The sequence below is a fragment of the Bufo bufo genome, chromosome 3 (genome assembly GCF_905171765.1).
Source record: "Bufo bufo chromosome 3, aBufBuf1.1, whole genome shotgun sequence".
In the NCBI taxonomy this organism is placed as follows: Eukaryota; Metazoa; Chordata; class Amphibia; order Anura; family Bufonidae; genus Bufo; species Bufo bufo.
Window position 1 is genome coordinate 633,988,503 of NC_053391.1, and position 17,602 is coordinate 634,006,104.

General features: G+C 44.5%; 1 protein-coding gene across 1 annotated transcript in view; it reads right to left on the bottom strand.

Moving 5' to 3' along the window:
- MTUS2 (microtubule associated scaffold protein 2) overlaps positions 1–17,602 on the bottom strand; it is a 505,095-nt gene that overhangs the window by 352,252 nt on the left and 135,241 nt on the right. The window contains 1 exon segment of the mRNA XM_040422442.1: positions 10,846–11,052. Within this exon segment, the coding sequence (XP_040278376.1) occupies positions 10,846–11,052 (207 nt within the window).

Here is a 17,602-nt window from a genome sequence, read left to right on the forward strand (position 1 = left end):
GGGGCACTTATTATTTAATTTTAGATTTTTTAACTGTACTTAGATACATGACATCTGAACATCACAATCAAGCAAAGCTTATAAAAGCAGACGCTTGCTTCTGTAACATCATTAACGCCCAGGAATAAATAAAAAAGCACTATTGCAGCAATAAACAATAAAACAGTAAAGTAGATGAATGAATTCTATTGTGACGTCTCCAAAGCAGGAGACACCTTGTAAATGAAAATACAGACCATTGTGAATCATCACAATAGAGCACAGCCTAGAAACAACGACAAAGGGAAGAATTTATCAAACCATGCGCTCCAAAATTCTGACTTCAAAAGTCACAAAATAGAGTATAGAGGATGGGACTGGTGAATGTGGTCCTGAGGGTGGTAGTAGTAGTCACCGTTAAAGGTGGCATTCTCTCTTTTCTGGTCCGCAGTGACTGGAGGGCGCACTATTAATTCCCTCGGGGCACTCCCTGGTACTCGGGCTCCTGCTTGGTGGTAGATGAAGGGTCCTTGATAATGGGTAGTTGCCCGGCAGGCACAGAGCTGAGACAATAACCATGCGCATTGGTTGCAATAAATAAAGTCTTTCTTTACTGGATGGATGATGGGAGCAGCAGTACAAATAGCACAAAAAAATATTGCAATCTCCAGTAAAGAGTGGTGTAGAAAGTGGAGTAGAATCGCAAGTGTAAGATTTAAAGATGCACCAAATTTGTCAGACATGGTGAGACATTTGATAAATTTGTCTCACACTACAGCACCGCAGACTCCTGCAAAGCTAACACATAAAAATTCTCTCATGATAAATCTCCCCCAAAGAGTTTTGTGACCATCAATATGCAGTAGAATTCTTTCTTACAAGAGAACACACCTAAACAGATATACCTGTACAGGATATTGTGACAGCTTAGGAAGAAACAACATGAAAAATGAAGAAACTCGATCTACTATGACACCAACAACAAAGCATAAAAAAGCTTAAAAAGACTTATAACGCCTTTGTGACACTATAAAACCATCACAATAGAATACAGCATATAAATGTGTGCATAGACTACTGTGAAATCATCAAAAGAGAACACATCCTTAGAATAAGTTCAATCACTACTATGACATAATCACAATAAAACACCGAAACGCTTAAAAGTAAAGACAAACGCTATTGTATAAGTCTTTTATCAATACGAAACGTGACAAAAGACAAACACTATCGTGGATTCTAAATCACTATAAAATTCTGCCAACAAATATAATTGTGACAATTGTCACAAGAAATCACATCATGATGACATCATCCTGACATAAAACACACAGTAAATAAAAAATGAAAAGTGAGACACTATACAACTTATAATTGTTCTTGAGATAGGAGTGGACCCGCACCTATCAAACCTATTTATGACATACCCTATTGATGTACCATAAATGTCCTAAATTGGACAACTCTTTTAATTGTGAGAAAAACCATAGACAGCTTCGAGGGCTGAACCTTTTGAGGCCATGTTATTGTACAGTCAGAACTTGGACCCTCTTGTGTCCTCTAGTATGCTGGTGTCACGAGGGTATCAAGAGCCACGTCTGACTCCGTTATACCCGGGGTCAGGAGGTCGCAGCGGGTGGCTGCGCGCTCTATATCTAAAGATCACGTTGTTTCTTAGTGATTGTTTTCTGTGTTTGCCTTGCTATCCTTTTTGTCTCAATCAGGGATCCGTAGCTTCTCCTCCTCAGCTGTTTCTTGTCTGCCACTCCCAACCTCCTTATATTCTCCCCTCACACTTCTCTAGTTGCCAGTTATAGAGCTTCCTGCCTGGACATCTATACTGACCCACTGGAGTTGTGAATCCTGGTTGTCGTTCCAGAGTGCTACCCTCCGGATCCCTGTTGGGCTTCCTGTTGTCTCCTGTTGTCGCCCACCTGGGATTATATGTTGAGTTTGTATTGTCTGTCCTTCCCTTGGTGTTTTCCTTTAGAGCTAGTGGTGCGGACTAGTGTTCCCACCGCCCTGTTCACTATCTAGGGCTCAGCTTAGGGAAAGCCAGGGCTTTAGGCACGTGATCGGCGTACGGGTGAGGAACCCGTCTGGGGACGTCAGGGCAGCCAGGTGCCAGCCGCTAGGTGAGTCAGGGGTCACCACCTTCCCTCTCACTTGGACAGGGCCTTCCTTGTTCCCTCCCTCTGTGTCACGTATGTGATAGTCACGCCGACCGTGATATTATAACTGGCCATTACTTTTTGAGAAAAAAAAAAATAAAAAATTTTATTTTTGTTGTTTTTTTTTTCTCTACTTAGAATCCAATATGGATCCTATTGCTGCCTTGGCAAAAAAGCTTCAAGGCCTGTCTTTGGAGGTGGCAGGATTGAAGTCGTCTGTCCTCCAACAACAGCAGCAAATGCAGCAGACCGCACCCCCAGCGGTTGCTATGGGTAACCAGGTTGTTACAGAACCCAAGGTTGTTCTTCCTGACAGATTTTCTGGGGGAAGGGACAAATTTGCGACGTTCCGTGAGGCCTGCAAATTATACTTTAAGTTGCGCCCTTACTCCTCAGGTAATGAAGAACAGCGGGTAGGGATTGTCATTTCCCTGCTTCAGGGGGACCCACAATCCTGGGCGTTCTCGTTACCCCCTGGTTCCCAGGCTCTCCGGTCAGTGGAGGGATTTTTTGGGGCTTTGGGTCTCATATATGATGACCCTGACCGAGTCGCCCTGGCTGAGTCGAAGTTACGGAGACTCCTACAGGGAGATCGGTCAGCAGAGGAATATTGCTCAGAGTTCCGTAGGTGGGCTACGGATACTCAGTGGAACGACCCGGCTCTCAGGAGTCAGTTCTGCTCTGGGTTATCTGAAAGGGTTAAGGATGCACTGGCGCTGTATGAGACCCCCCTTTCCCTTGATGCTGTTATGTCCCTCTCTATCAGAATAGATAGGCGTCTTAGGGAGAGATCGAAAATTCCTGAGCAATTGGTTACCTCTCCCAAGCAACAATTAGTCTGTACTGACTTAGATGAGCCTATGCAGCTAGGCGGAACTTCTCGTCAGGTCCGTCCTCCTGAGGTTCGCCGTAGGGGGGGGGGGCTTGTTTTTTCTGTGGGGGGAAGGGTCATTTCATTAATGTCTGTCCCTCCTTTCTCAAAAACAAAAGACCGTCGGAAAACTACTAACCCCAGGCTGTGCGGAGGATGTCAGCCGGGGGGTATACGTTTCCTCTATACGAACATCTCAATTTGTGTTACCAGCGGTTATTGTTTTTGGTGTTAAGACGGAGTCTATTTCTTTTTTTCTAGACAGTGGAGCAGGGGTAAATTTGATAGATGCCCATTTTGCCCGCACTATGGGTTTGTCTCTCTGTACGCTGCAGAGACCTATTCCCGTATTCGCTATAGATTCGGCTCCTCTGTCTCAGAGAAACCTCACCCACATTGTTCATAATTTACACCTTCGGGTAGGGGACCACCATAATGAGTGTCTTTCATGTTACGTTCTGGAGGGCCTTCCCTCTCCTGTGGTATTGGGTCTTCCCTGGTTGGTAGCGCACAATCCAGTGGTGGATTGGCAGGCCAGGGAGATATTGGAGTGGAGTGAGCATTGCAGAGAGAATTGCTTAAATAACAATTGCTTAATCGCCTCCATAGCTTCCCTACCTACATTTATTTCGGACTTTGAGGACGTTTTTTCTGAAAAGGGTTGTCAGAAGCTACCACCTCATCGTCCTTATGATTGCCCGGTTAACCTGATTCCCGGTGCAAAATTACCCAAGTCCAGGTTGTATAATCTTTCGGGTCCCGAGAGACAAGCCATGAAAGATTATATCTCCGAGAGTCTGGCTAAGGGACACATCAGACCCTCTTCTTCACCCGTGGCTGCAGGGTTTTTCTTTGTTAAAAAGAAAGATGGGGGCCTGCGTCCTTGCCTAGATTTCCGTGAGCTAAACCAGATAACCATCCGAGACCCATACCCTCTTCCTCTCATTCCTGACCTTTTTAATCAGATTGCGGGTGCTAGGTGGTTCTCCAAACTTGATCTTAGGGGGGCCTACAATCTGATTCGTATCAGGGAAGGGGATGAGTGGAAGACAGCTTTTAACACCCCTGAGGGGCATTATAAAAATCTAGTTATGCCTTTCGGTCTGACCAATGCCCCCGCTGTCTTCCAACATTTCGTTAATGATATTTTTAGTCATCTCATCGGCAGGTTTGTAGTCATATACCTAGATGATATCTTAATTTATTCGGCTGATCTGAAAACACATGAGGTGCATGTCAGGCAAGTACTGCAGGTCCTACGGACGAATAAATTATATGCGAAAATTGAAAAATGTGTCTTCGCCGTTCAGGAAATACAGTTCCTGGGATATCTATTATCTGCTTCAGGTTTCCGTATGGATCCTGGGAAGGTCCAGGCAATTTTAGATTGGGATCTTCCTGAGAACCTTAAAGCCCTACAACGGTTTTTGGGTTTCGCAAATTTCTATAGAAAGTTCATTAAAAATGATTCAGTGATCGTTAAACCCCTTACCGACATGACTAGGAAGGGGACTGATTTTTCCAAATGGTCTGACGCCGCTAAAAATGCATTTTCCTCTCTAAAAGAGAGGTTTACCTCGGCACCTGTTCTAATTCAACCTGATGTCTCCCAGCCTTTTATTGTTGAGGTAGATGCGTCAGAGGTGGGAGTGGGGGCTGTATTGTCTCAGGGTCCGTCTCCTGGCAAATGGCGCCCTTGCGCTTTCTTTTCCAAAAAATTATCTTCTGCAGAGAAGAACTATGATGTTGGAAATAGGGAACTGTTGGCGATTAAACTAGCGCTTGAAGAGTGGCGTCACTTCTTAGAGGGAGCAATCCACCCCGTCACGGTGATTACGGATCACAAAAACCTTCTGTACCTCGAATCAGCTAAGCGTCTCACCCCTAGACAAGCTAGGTGGTCGCTATTCTTTACCAGATTTAACTTTGTAATCACCTATCGTCCTGGGGCAAAAAATACCAAGGCAGACGCGTTATCTCGTAGTTTCCCTGGAGGGGGTAATGTTAGTGATCCGGTACCTATTTTACAAAGAGGAGTGGTTGTCTCTGCTGTACACTCTGTTCTAGAGGGAAAGGTGTTAGAGGCCCAGGGGGACGCCCCGGCCTCTTGCCCCTCAGAGAAATTGTTTGTACCGTTAAACCTGCGTCTTGAATTATTAAAAGAACATCATAATTCGGCACTTGCTGGGCACCCGGGTAGTAAAGCAACCTTGGAGCTATTATCTCGTCGTTTTTGGTGGCCAAGGTTGCGTCAGGATGTAATGGATTTCGTGTCTACTTGCTCTACTTGTGCACGCGCGAAAGTCTCTCATACACGTCCAGCAGGGTCTTTATTGCCACTTTTTATCCCCAATAGGCCATGGACACATCTGTCAATGGATTTCATCACTGACTTACCGTTGTCTGCGGGTAAAACAGTTATTTTGGTAGTAGTAGACAGGTTTAGCAAAATGGTACACTTTATTGCGCTACCCGCACTTCCTAATGCTAAAACTCTTGCTCAGGTGTTTATCAGTGAAATCGTGAAGCTTCACAGGGTCCCTTCCGATGTGGTTTCGGATCGGGGAACCCAGTTTATTTCTAAGTTTTGGAAAGCTTTTTGTTCCCGTTTGGGGGTACACTTGTCCTTTTCCTCAGCTTTCCATCCTCAGTCGAATGGACAGACTGAGCGTACCAACCAAAACCTAGAAACATATTTAAGGTGTTTTGTGTCTGAAAACCAAGAGTTGTGGTCATCATATTTACCGTTAGCTGAGTTTGCCATAAATAATCATTATCAGGAGTCCACTGGCAAGTCACCATTCCTTGGTGCATACGGTTTTCATCCCCAATTTTGTACTTTCAAAGAGGGGGGGTCTTCTGGGGTTCCCGAAGAGGAAAGGTTTTCTTCATCTCTTTCATCGGTATGGCAGAAGGTGCAAGTTAACTTGAAAAAGATGAGTGGTAAATATAAATGCATGGCCGATAAGAAACGGTCGCCAGGTCCGGACCTAGGAGTGAATGACTATGTGTGGTTGTCTACTAGGAATATTAAGTTGAAGGTTCCCTCTTGGAAACTGGGCCCTAGGTTCATTGGTCCTTATAAAATAGTAGCCGTCATTAACCCTGTGGCTTTTCGCCTGGAGCTACCTCAGACTTTTAAGATCCATAACGTCTTCCATAAATCGTTACTCAAGAAGTATGTTCCACCTCTAGAACCATCACCACTGCCACCTCCTCCTGTTATTGTGGAGGGTAATCTGGAGTTTCAAATAGCCAGAATTGTTGATTCTCGTCGGGTCCGCCGCTCTCTTCAGTATCTGGTGCATTGGAGGGGTTACGGTCCCGAGGAAAGAATGTGGGTTCCAGCGTCAGAGGTAAACGCCAACAGGTTAATTCAGGCTTTCCATGCCTCTCATCCGGAGAGACCTGGTCCTGAGTGTCCGGAGGCCCCTCGTGAAAGGGGGGGTACTGTCACGAGGGTATCAAGAGCCACGTCTGACTCCGTTATACCCGGGGTCAGGAAGTCGCAGCGGGTGGCTGCGCGCTCTATATCTAAAGATCACGTTGTTTCTTAGTGATTGTTTTCTGTGTTTGCCTTGCTATCCTTTTTGTCTCAATCAGGGATCCGTAGCTTCTCCTCCTCAGCTGTTTCTTGTCTGCCACTCCCAACCTCCTTATATTCTCCCCTCACACTTCTCTAGTTGCCAGTTATAGAGCTTCCTGCCTGGACATCTATACTGACCCACTGGAGTTGTGAATCCTGGTTGTCGTTCCAGAGTGCTACCCTCCGGATTCCTGTTGGGCTTCTTGTTGTCTCCTGTTGTCGCCCACCTGGGATTATATGTTGAGTTTGTATTGTCTGTCCTTCCCTTGGTGTTTTCCTTTAGAGCTAGTGGTGCGGACTAGTGTTCCCACCGCCCTGTTCACTATCTAGGGCTCAGCTTAGGGAAAGCCAGGGCTTTAGGCACGTGATCGGCGTACGGGTGAGGAACCCGTCTAGGGACGTCAGGGCAGCCAGGTGCCAGCCGCTAGGTGAGTCAGGGGTCACCACCTTCCCTCTCACTTGGACAGGGCCTTCCTTGTTCCCTCCCTCTGTGTCACGTATGTGATAGTCACGCCGACCGTGATAGCTGGTTGTCTAGTCAATGCCTGGGTACAATACTTTGGAGCATGGTGTATATCTGCCATTGATAATTAGTGTTGAGCGAGTCAACGCATCCAAAGTGGATTCGATACGAAGTTTAGAGCCCTTTACAAGTCTCATCCCGCGTGGTTTCCTCTATTTCACTGTGAGCTGAGCATAGGGAGAGATGTGGCAAGAGATAGGGACAGTGTTGCTAAAAGCTTTTAATTGTAGAATATTGGATAGGGAGAGTGCAGGGATAGTGTAGGGAGAGAATAGGGAGAGTTTTTCATAAAATTATGAAATATCACTAGGGTTTTATGATTGGTGGGGGTCTGACCTTTTGGGACTCCCACCAAACCTGAGAAAGGAGGGACAGCAGCATGGATTCCTGCTGAGGCCCCTTTACAGTCTTTACCTGCACAGCAGTCCTACGGCCTCCCACTGTGAAGCAAAGCTCCATTCTCTGCACAGTCAGGTGAACAGGAGTGTCACTGTGCAACAAAGTGGGCCATAGGGCAACATCGGCGCTGCATCAGTCATAAAGTAATGGCATTTTCCTTCTGATTGGTTGATATGGTTTTTGCTCCAAAATTTATTATCTTAATTGTGCCTCAAACTACTCCACACAATATAAAGCAACAAATAAAATGCTAACGCTCGGGGTCCTGAAAACTATGTCAGACATTGCGTGGAAACATCTCATTTGTTGTGAAACCTGTCATAACTACTAGGAATAAGGAGACCGCTGACAGGTGACACAGACAGCAGACATATGGAACTGTTGTGTACATGTTCCACATCCAGATCATAAATCCTATAAAACAAATGTAGGTTCCACTTGTATAACAGCAGAGTAATACCTGGAAACAAAGACGGCTGCCCTGAGTTGGGAGACGAGGAAGCATTTCCTTATCATTTCTCTTTTCTTATTATCTAGACAGAAATACTTTACAGAGTCAGGATGGGCTTAATCCTTCAGCTCCTGCAGGGTCTTGGAAATGCTAAAGAGACTATATTGTAAGATCTGATTGGAAGTTAAGAGAATGACTTTCTAATGCACAATGATTTCTCGGATGAGAGTTTGCATGCATTACTTCGGAGATCGACACAGCAAAACAAGTACAGAGGAGACAGGGGGGAAGCAATCCACAGCAGCACCGTCAGAGTATAAAGAGCTTTACATTCAATATTCCAAATCACATTGACGCCTCTGATGTGCCAGGCCTGCAGGCAATTAAATAAAAAGTGAACTAAGGATAAAGAGGCAAAAAGATAAACCTGTAAAGGAAGTCTGTGTGACAACGTAGCAAACATAGGTGAAAATCCTATCTGCAAGCTCTAAACCAGCAGCCATGCATCTTAATATTTTTATTGGCAAATTTGCCTTTTAAATGGTTTCTAACCTTTCAACAATCTTTGCATAAATCAATAGAATAGGTGAAAACAGTAAATTCTGTAAAACATCTTATCAGGGAAAAATGCCTCTTTTTCCACGTATCCACTACTTCTCCCTCCCCCCAAGAACTAACATTCACTCTGACATTTCTGCTAAATTTGACCTGAGAGACTAAGACGGACTTTCAGCTTACTGCAGGGTCAGATTACATAAAAGTCTATGGAGGCTGTAGGGGAAGAGGAGTGAACTGCAGTGAGAGACAGAGGCACAGAAACATGCACAAAGATTACAGCAGCTAATAGTAAATGCCAGGGGTGGACTGGGAACTTAAAGTCGCCCTGAAAAAAAACTAAAAGTGGCCCCATGTTGTAGGCAGGTCCAAGTTGACAGAAGGCTGGTGTCACAGTCACTATCTCTGGCTGTGACCTTCCGTCATTGCTTGTTCGGCACTCCTCGCTGAAGTTCCGTTCCTGTGTCATTTGTGGTTCTTTATGGGTTAACTCCCCTGTGTGCCTATTACGAGTTAATCCTCTGTCTGCTCCATGGGTGTGGTCTCTCTGCTGCACCCATGGAACCTGTATATAAGCCTGAGGTTTCCTCAGTTCTGTGTCAGCTCTCCTGGTGTGTGTTGTCTGTCCTGGTCCTGGTTTGTACTCTCTCTCCCATGCTGCTGACCCATGGGATCCGTGTCTATCTGCCTGTGCTCTGTGGGTTTCCCTACTTGTTCATTTACGTCCTTTCCTGTCTTTCTGTTATCTGTTCTGCTAGTTATGTTTTAGTTACTTTGTGTTTATTCTGATGTCTGTGTTCAGCAAGCCTTTGCAGCAGAGTGGCATGACAAGGCCATGCAGTTTACTACTGGTGGAGCAAATCCTTCTCTGCTTATTGCCACTCCTGCTCCCTTGCATGAACTCCTGCTTGTGTTATTATTTGCCCTGTTTTGTATTTACCTGTCTGTTATGTTTGCCTATGTGCCGTCGGTACCTTCTGGTACCTGTTGTCTATTCGCTCCTGCTGTCACTGTCTAGGTCACGCTCCAGAGTAGACCCTGGCAACTTCCTGCGGCTAAGACTAACCCTACCATCTAGGGCTCTAGTGAAAACCAGGAGTTGCTTAGTTACGCCCCTCTGGAGTATTACTAGACAGTGGCGCAGTGGGGGTTTTCTCCCACTGTGCTGACGGTACATAGAGCTCATGTTTTATCTGTGCTGCTTTCCATGTTTCTGTTTGTGCAATAAACTCTTATGTGTCTGTACCTGATTTCCGTTTATTGCTTGACGACGCGGTGGTCTCTCCTGGGACCTCCAACTCGTGACAGCTGGGTAACTCAAAGAGTTGAGGTCCGCAATACCATAGCAAAAATACTGTCCTATCAGATCCATATACCGCAATGCAGCACAATATATTGCCCCAAAAGCTATTCCTCTGTGGTGGCCATCAATAGCTGCCAGTTTCTGTCCTTTTCCAGTTGTCTCTGATTAAGATATGGAGCAGGAGAATTAGGAAGTAAGATGTGGGCCATAGTTGAATTCAGGAGGACATGTGAGGACATTGGCCGGGTACATGATTACCTGATTCTCACAGCGTTAATTACCACCTAGAGCTCATTAGGTACCCAGCCAGCCGTAGAGAGTAGTGCTTAGGCGGTTTTCGGGGCATCAGCCCACCAAGGAATTTCCCTGTAAGGTCTATGGCCAATCCGCCCCTGGTAAATACGCATATTTGTGGTGTGGATAAAGGACAGTCTTATAGTCTGATGAAAGCCCTAGGATCGCAAACGTTCACCATTTGCCTGTATTGTATTGTCCTGAACCAATAAATAAAAATAACTGCAGCAGAGATCAATAGCAGTGTGCTCTACCTTTTGAAAAAAAATCGCACTCACCTGTTGACCACCCCTCCGTTTCCACTCTTTCAGTCCCCGTCCTGTAAATTTCCAGGTGGACAGGGTCACATGCACTGCTGCAGCCAATGATTGGCCTTAGTGCCGATACATCCCAAAATGGCATGTGACCCAGGTGCTGGGTCTGGAGGTGCCCATGGACACCAGTATTAGAAATGGCACACATTACATTCTGCATGCAGCTCAGAGCTTAGTGCCGCTTAGTACTTTGTCAGGAGTGAACCATCAGCTCACCAGTTCAACTGCGACCATGTACACCAATTACAGAATTACAATTTGGTAAAGAAAGTGCTTCTGCTATGTGCAGAGTCTTGCCAAACAGGATTATATTTAATAACCGTCTTGGCTTGATCATGGAGTTGGCCTGCGCACACTAGAACAAGAAATGTTTCACATAGCAGAAGATTGTGAACTTACTGTTAGTCGTCCTGTTGTGATCACTCTGGACACTTTCATTAGACTGATTACTGGACAGTGATGACACACTGGAGCTCCGGACAAATCCAAAAGCTGCAAGCTTAGCTGCGGGCAAGCGGGAGTATCCAGGGGGACGGAGGCCAGATAGGCAAGGCTTCGGAAGATTAGACTTTGCACCATTTGTTATGGAACCTTTTTTAAGATCCTCTGAAAAATAAAAAATAAGACAAATGAAACGTTGCATATTAATTTCTGGAAGGCACCTAAATCCCTTCCGATCATGACTTCTAACTTGTCATTACAACATCAAACGTTTCTTAAATGATAGGTAAATTGAAGGAGCCACTAAAATTTTTAAACATTACTGGCTGACTTTGAGTTTCTATTACAGGTAGTACAATGATGTGGATTGGCATACTGCACAAGGCCAGTTTCATATGGCTGTAATATTCCCACATGTCAGCATTAGTGTTGAGCGCGAATATTCGAATCACAAATTTTAATTGCGAATATCACCACTTTGAGAGTTCGCAAATATTTAGAATATAGTGCTATATATTCGTATTCGCAAATAGTGTTGAATATTCTAATCGCGAATTTATCGCGAATATATTACATTGCCGATATTCGCAATCAAGTAAACAATCACTGGAGATCCCGAATTCTCGAATTTGCGAATTTATGGCGAATATTCAGCCAAAAGTTCGCGAATTCGAATATTGCCTATGCCGCTCATCACTAGTCAGCATCAGCATACCATTACAGCCACAACACTGGATCATGCGGCGAAACAGACCTACTTTCCAACCCTGATTTCCCACTATCCAATATTCCTAAAAAAAACTCTTTGGCACTTTTCACTCCCTCCTCAGTCCAAAAGTGCAGATACCTAGTACAGACCTCTGTGCTGAAGACCTGGTCACCTACTTCAATGAGAAAATCGAAAATATCCATCAGGAAATCAGCTCCATTGATCCCCCTCTAATTTGAGGTCTGCTTGGGGGTGGGGGGGTCATTCACATTGCGGGTCTGATCTGAGGTCTCCTTGGGGGTCATATTCACATTGGGGCTGTGATCTGAGGTCTGATTGGGGGTCTTATGAACATCGGGGGTCTAATATGATGTCTGATTAGGGGTCTTATGAACAGTGGGGGTGTTTTGAACATTGGGGGTCTGAGCTGAGTTCTGATTAACATTGGGCATCTGCCTGTGGCTCTGAGGTGAGGTCTGAATAACACTGGGGTTTTGAGCTGAGTCTGATTAACATTGGGGGTCTGATTGGGGCTATGAGCTGAGATCTGATGTAAAATATTTTTTACTTATTTTCCTCCTCTAAAACCTAAGTGCATCTTATGGGCAGGTGCATCTTATAGGGCGAAACATACGGTAGTTCTTGTGATTAAGAATAGACAAAACAACAATCCATGATAAGTGTAAGGTTAAGTTCACATCTGCGTCTGAAGCTCTCTTCGGGGCCCCCATCACAGGTTCCATTTAAAACACCAGAGAAAAATGTTCTGCATGCAGGAACTTTTCCTGGCTTGAGTTCCAAACTCCATAAGGAAACTGAAATTAACCTATTATATTCATTGGGTTCTGTTCAAGTCAGCTATGTGCTGAATCTGGCACTGGCATTATTTTTGCAGTTTGCTCCTAGAACAAAGCAAAAACAAAAGAAATAAATAGCAATTATGTGCACGCTGCTTAATGATGATCCTCTTGTCACAAAACATTTTCAGGACAAAAGGAAAGGTAGTAATTAAGAAAGGAATGAACTATAATTCATAGGGCCACATAGCAAAATAGATGGGGCCTCCACCACCCAGTATAAGAAATCTAAAACAGCAGCATAAGTAGCAATAATAAATATATGTATACTAGCACCACATAACAGAAAACTCATAATATAACAAAAAGCTACTATATTGTTATTTCCCACAAAAAGGTGAAATCTTCTTGTACCACAAACTGCCATTGTAACATTTACACTGGGATGGAGGAGATAAAAGCTTACGTTGGCCAAACACATTAGTGTACTGGGTCACTGAATGTGGACCCCCTGTGCCAACTAACGATTTTGGCTTTGGGCTATCCCTATAGGAATTATTCCAGCGCTCGCCTGGTATTCACCCTTTAACCCCTGTACAGAGATCTTGACTTCGCTGCAGGGGAGCAACCAGACCTCTAACTCTTGAGGTAGGCCTAGTGTGGTTGGCAGCTGGGTCAGGCACACAGGTGCAAGCACCATAAGCTCAGAATACAGGAAACACACCAAAACAGCAGGAAAACCCCATGAGTAGTCTGAACAGTCCCTTGGATAAATATTCAGTTTTTCGAGATCCAGATGGCACACTGGTAGCAGAGATGGACACAAATTACACTGGTGGGCAGTGAAATGGTGGAGACACATGCAGGACAGGCTGGGTACTTGGCAGGAGCAAGGACATGGCACGGACAAGGGTTAACTTAAAGGGACACTGACAGGCCTTCTGAGCATAATTAGCTCTTTATATGCCCCCCTAGGTCTTATAATAAGTTTCCAATTCATATAAGTATTATCCCTGTGCGCATTATAAAATGTTAAAAATAATCTTTATAATCACCTCTCCTTTCTGCCCAAGGGGCGTTCTTTGTGGCGCATTTGTGCCCAGCCGCGTCCCAACTGCCGGGTCCTTAGTCACGCCCATCTCATTAGTATTCACTTAACGCAATGTGATCCCGGCGAGCGAGGGTGCCGGGCGCATGCGCATGATCTCCGAATGTCGGGGACTGAGAAATACCGCCCAGCGAAGTTAATACTAATGAGATGGGCGTGTCTAAGGACCCGGCAGTTGCGCCGCAAAGAACGCCCCCTGGGCAGAAAGGAGAGGTGATTATAAAGATTATTTTTAACGTTTTATAATGCGCACAGGGATAATACTTATATGAATTGGGAACTTATTATAAGACCTAGGGGGGCATATAAAGAGCTAACTATGCTCAGAAGGCCTGTCAGTGTCCCTTTAACATGAACAGAACTGAAACTGGAAGTGCAGGAATACACAGGCAGGCTGGGTACAAGATTAGAGAACAACAGGAATAGGGATGAGCGAATCGACTTCGGATGAAACATCCGAAGTCGATTTGCATAAAACTTTGTTTCAATACTGCGCTCCGTACAGTATTAGAATGTATTGGCTCCGATGGAACCGAACCCGAGTTCGGGAAATGTTTTTTTACAGTAGAAATCAATTTATGAAGTTATTACCCGAAGTTCCGCGAGACTTTGCAAAGTAATAAATTCGGCTCATCGGAGCAAATACATTCTAATAATGTACACCATTGAAACGAAGTTTTATGCAAATCGACTTCGGATTCGCTCATCTCTAAACAGGAACTAACACAAGATAAAAGCAGGAGAATCACAGAAGCACTAAACTTCCAAACACCTTTGCTGGTCACCAGGGAACGTAAAGCTCAGGCACCCTCTATCTGAAGAGGATTCCTTAAGCTCAAAGGTTTGGGAAGGATATGGAATGCCCTAAGGGAACACTTGGCAGGATCATGTAGGCAGCAATTTGCAGGGAATGCAAGGAACCAGAAGGCCGGATGGCACAGGGAGTAGAGCGTCATCCAAGGGCCACAGACATAACATTTAGATCTATGTTGGCTGAACCCACCAAATTTTGGTGGATATGGCTGACCATCTTTGTGTATGGAAAAAAAAGGATTGGTCATGCTGGATTCAAATGCCCAAACCTTTTGTTCTTAGGAGATAGCAGGAACATTCTTCTCTCTATCACCATTCATTACGTATGCATGATTGGCCAAGCTGAGCATGCTTATGTATGGGAGGATTGGGAGAGTTAGCTGTGTGTATGCACAGCTTTAGCCATAAGCTTTTGCTGGGACTGAGGTCTTGATTTGATTGAGGCCATTTTGCTTTTAAGTCACAAATGTGTGGATTGTCTTACTGTCCAGTGACTTAGATGATGTATCTGTATTTTCATGATTTTGGCTTTGCATTGCAGTACTGTAAGTCCACTAAAGTTACACCGAAACACTTGATGCCATTACACCGATGGGTATTATTCACACGCACAGTGTGCAGGCTTAACACTCTACAAATCTTATCTGTAGGCTAATGTAACTTTTTCAAGCCAGCTTCTATAATTCCCACTGAAACTTTATATTTCCAATACACTTGAATTATACATTTAGGGTATTAGAAACTTGCTCTTGAATATTCTGAGCAACCTTTAGTGTTGTTCAATGTTGACTTGTAGTAAGATCTAGCAGAAAGCTGAATATTGTTGTCAGGCATGTTTATCTGCTCAGCATGCTTTTGGGTAGTATAAATGACAGGCCCCTGCCATGATTAGACTGGATATGATCTAACATATTTCTAAAATTAAATTCTAACTATGTCTAAACATTTTGAGTGGTAACTGTAAAGGCTGTAACCTTGCTGCAACATAACAAGCTGCTTATGTTGTAGCACAGACACTTCTGCCCATGGCTTATACAGTATAATAGGGTTACTAGATATCCTCTAGTCTTAAAGGAACTAATGTTTTTGAACATTTAGCACAAACGGGCAGCCACAATGAGATAAAAAACATCTATATCTGCTACATCTGTATTTGGTGATAAGCTGTCAGTTACTGACACCTATTTTTACCAGAACACAGCATTGGACTGAATTCCCTTGGACCCACCAGAGGAACTGATTCCGAGGGCCCACATTCTTAAGGGCTCTGTTTTATTAGGGGTTCATTATTGGCAGAGCTTGGACACACTGGAGGATCCTCTGCCAGGTCATAAATGTGTTATACAGTAAAGCGCCAGATTTCCTAATTCTGTCAGGCAAACACAGATGTAACCCCTTAGTGACCAGTCTGTTTTGGGCCTTAACCCCTTCCCAACTGCTCAATGACTATATACGTGCAGATAGCACATATAATAAATGGTCAGGCAGTGCTTTAATCCCAGCGCTGTACAGGAGCAGGTTGATCCTGGCTGTCAGACACAGCGGGGACCCTGAGGAGAAGACAGAAGCAGTTTATTACCACTTCTGCCTTCTCTAGTGCCGACAGGAGATCATGGAGTAGTGCAGGGAGGGAGAGCAGGAAGCTGCCAAGCCGCTTCCTCTATTAGTTACGGTGGTCACGTGACTAAGGAGACCCTGATCAATTCTGCTTGTGTGTAATGCCCCCACTGGGGGCTGTTTTTCCCTTTAACTGGGGCTCCTGTAAATGTCCCAGTTACAGTGGAAAATGTGAAGAAAAAAAAAGGAAAAAATAAAAAGTCTGAGTCCTCCTGAGGTCTTTTAATGACCTCCTGGGGACATATTATGTGCCAAAAATAAATTAAAATATAAGTAAAAAAAAATAATACAAATAAAAAAATGTAAAAAAAATCAGTCGAAAAAATGCTATCACCATAGTCGCCCCGCTGACTGAAACCTACACATGTTATATATCAAAACAATCGTCACAAAATAGGAAACCCATTGCAATAATTCATTTTTGTGTCAGTTTTAATATTTAAGAAATAAAAGGCTATGTCTGTGGCCCTTGGATGACGCTCTACTCCCTGTGCCATCCGGCCTTCTGATTCCTTGCATTCCCTGCAAATTGCTGCCTACATGATCCTGCCAAGTGTTCCCTTAGGGCATTCCATATCCTTCCCAAACCAATGGCTCTGGGTCCCTTTGAGCTTAAGGAATCCTCTCCAGATAGAGGGTGCCTGAGCTTTACGTTCCCTGGTGACCAGCAAAGGTGTTTGGAAGTTTAGGGCTTCTGTGATTCTCCTGCTTTTATCTTGTGTTAGTTCCTGTTTAGAGATGAGAGAATCCCAAGTCGATTTGCATAAAACTTTGTTTCAATAGTGTACATTATTAGAATGTATTTGCTCCGATTTTTAATAATAATTAGCGCTTTTCCCCCAAATTAAACCTAAAAAAGGGGAAAAAAAACCTCTAAAAAAACATGCTAATAAAAATCTTCATTTTTTGGCTACTTAAAATCCTTATACTGCGATTTATCAATATATAGTGCTCTTACTCTTTTTCGTTCAGTATTTTCTTAAAAAAACAGACTTTTATAATATGTAAATTACCTCTCTACCAGCAAGTAGGGCGGCTACTTGCTGGTAGCAGCCGCATCCTCCTTTCAAAAAGACGCCCCCTCCTCATGTTGATTGACAGGGCCAGCGAGCGCTCTCGTCCTCTGGCTGGCCCTGTCTGCATTTTAAATCTCGCGCCTTCGCCGTACCGGTCTTCAGTCGGCGCAGGCGCACTGATAGGAGGACGCTCACTCGGCCGCTCCTTCCTCAGTGCGCCTGCGCCGGGTGTAGATGTGGCGTCATCGGCGCAGGCGCATTGAGGAAGGAGTGGCCGAGCGAGCGTCCTCCTCTCAGTGCGCCTGTGCCGACTGAAGACCTGTACGGTGCAGGCGCGAGATTTAGAACGCAGACAGGGCCAGCCAGAGGACGAGAGCGCTCGCTGGTCCTGTCAATCAACATGAGGAGGGGGCGTCTTTTTGAAAGGAGGATGCGGCTGCTACCAGCAAGTAGCCGCCCTACTTGCTGGTAGAGAGGTAATTTACATATTATAAAAGTCCGTTTTTTTAAGAAACTACTGAACGAAAAAGAGTAAGAGCACTATATATTGATAAATCGCAGTATAAGGATTTTAAGTAGCCGAAAAATGACTTTAGTGGGGTGACAGAAGCCCTTTAATGGTGCCAATTTGGGGTACACATAACTTAATGATTAA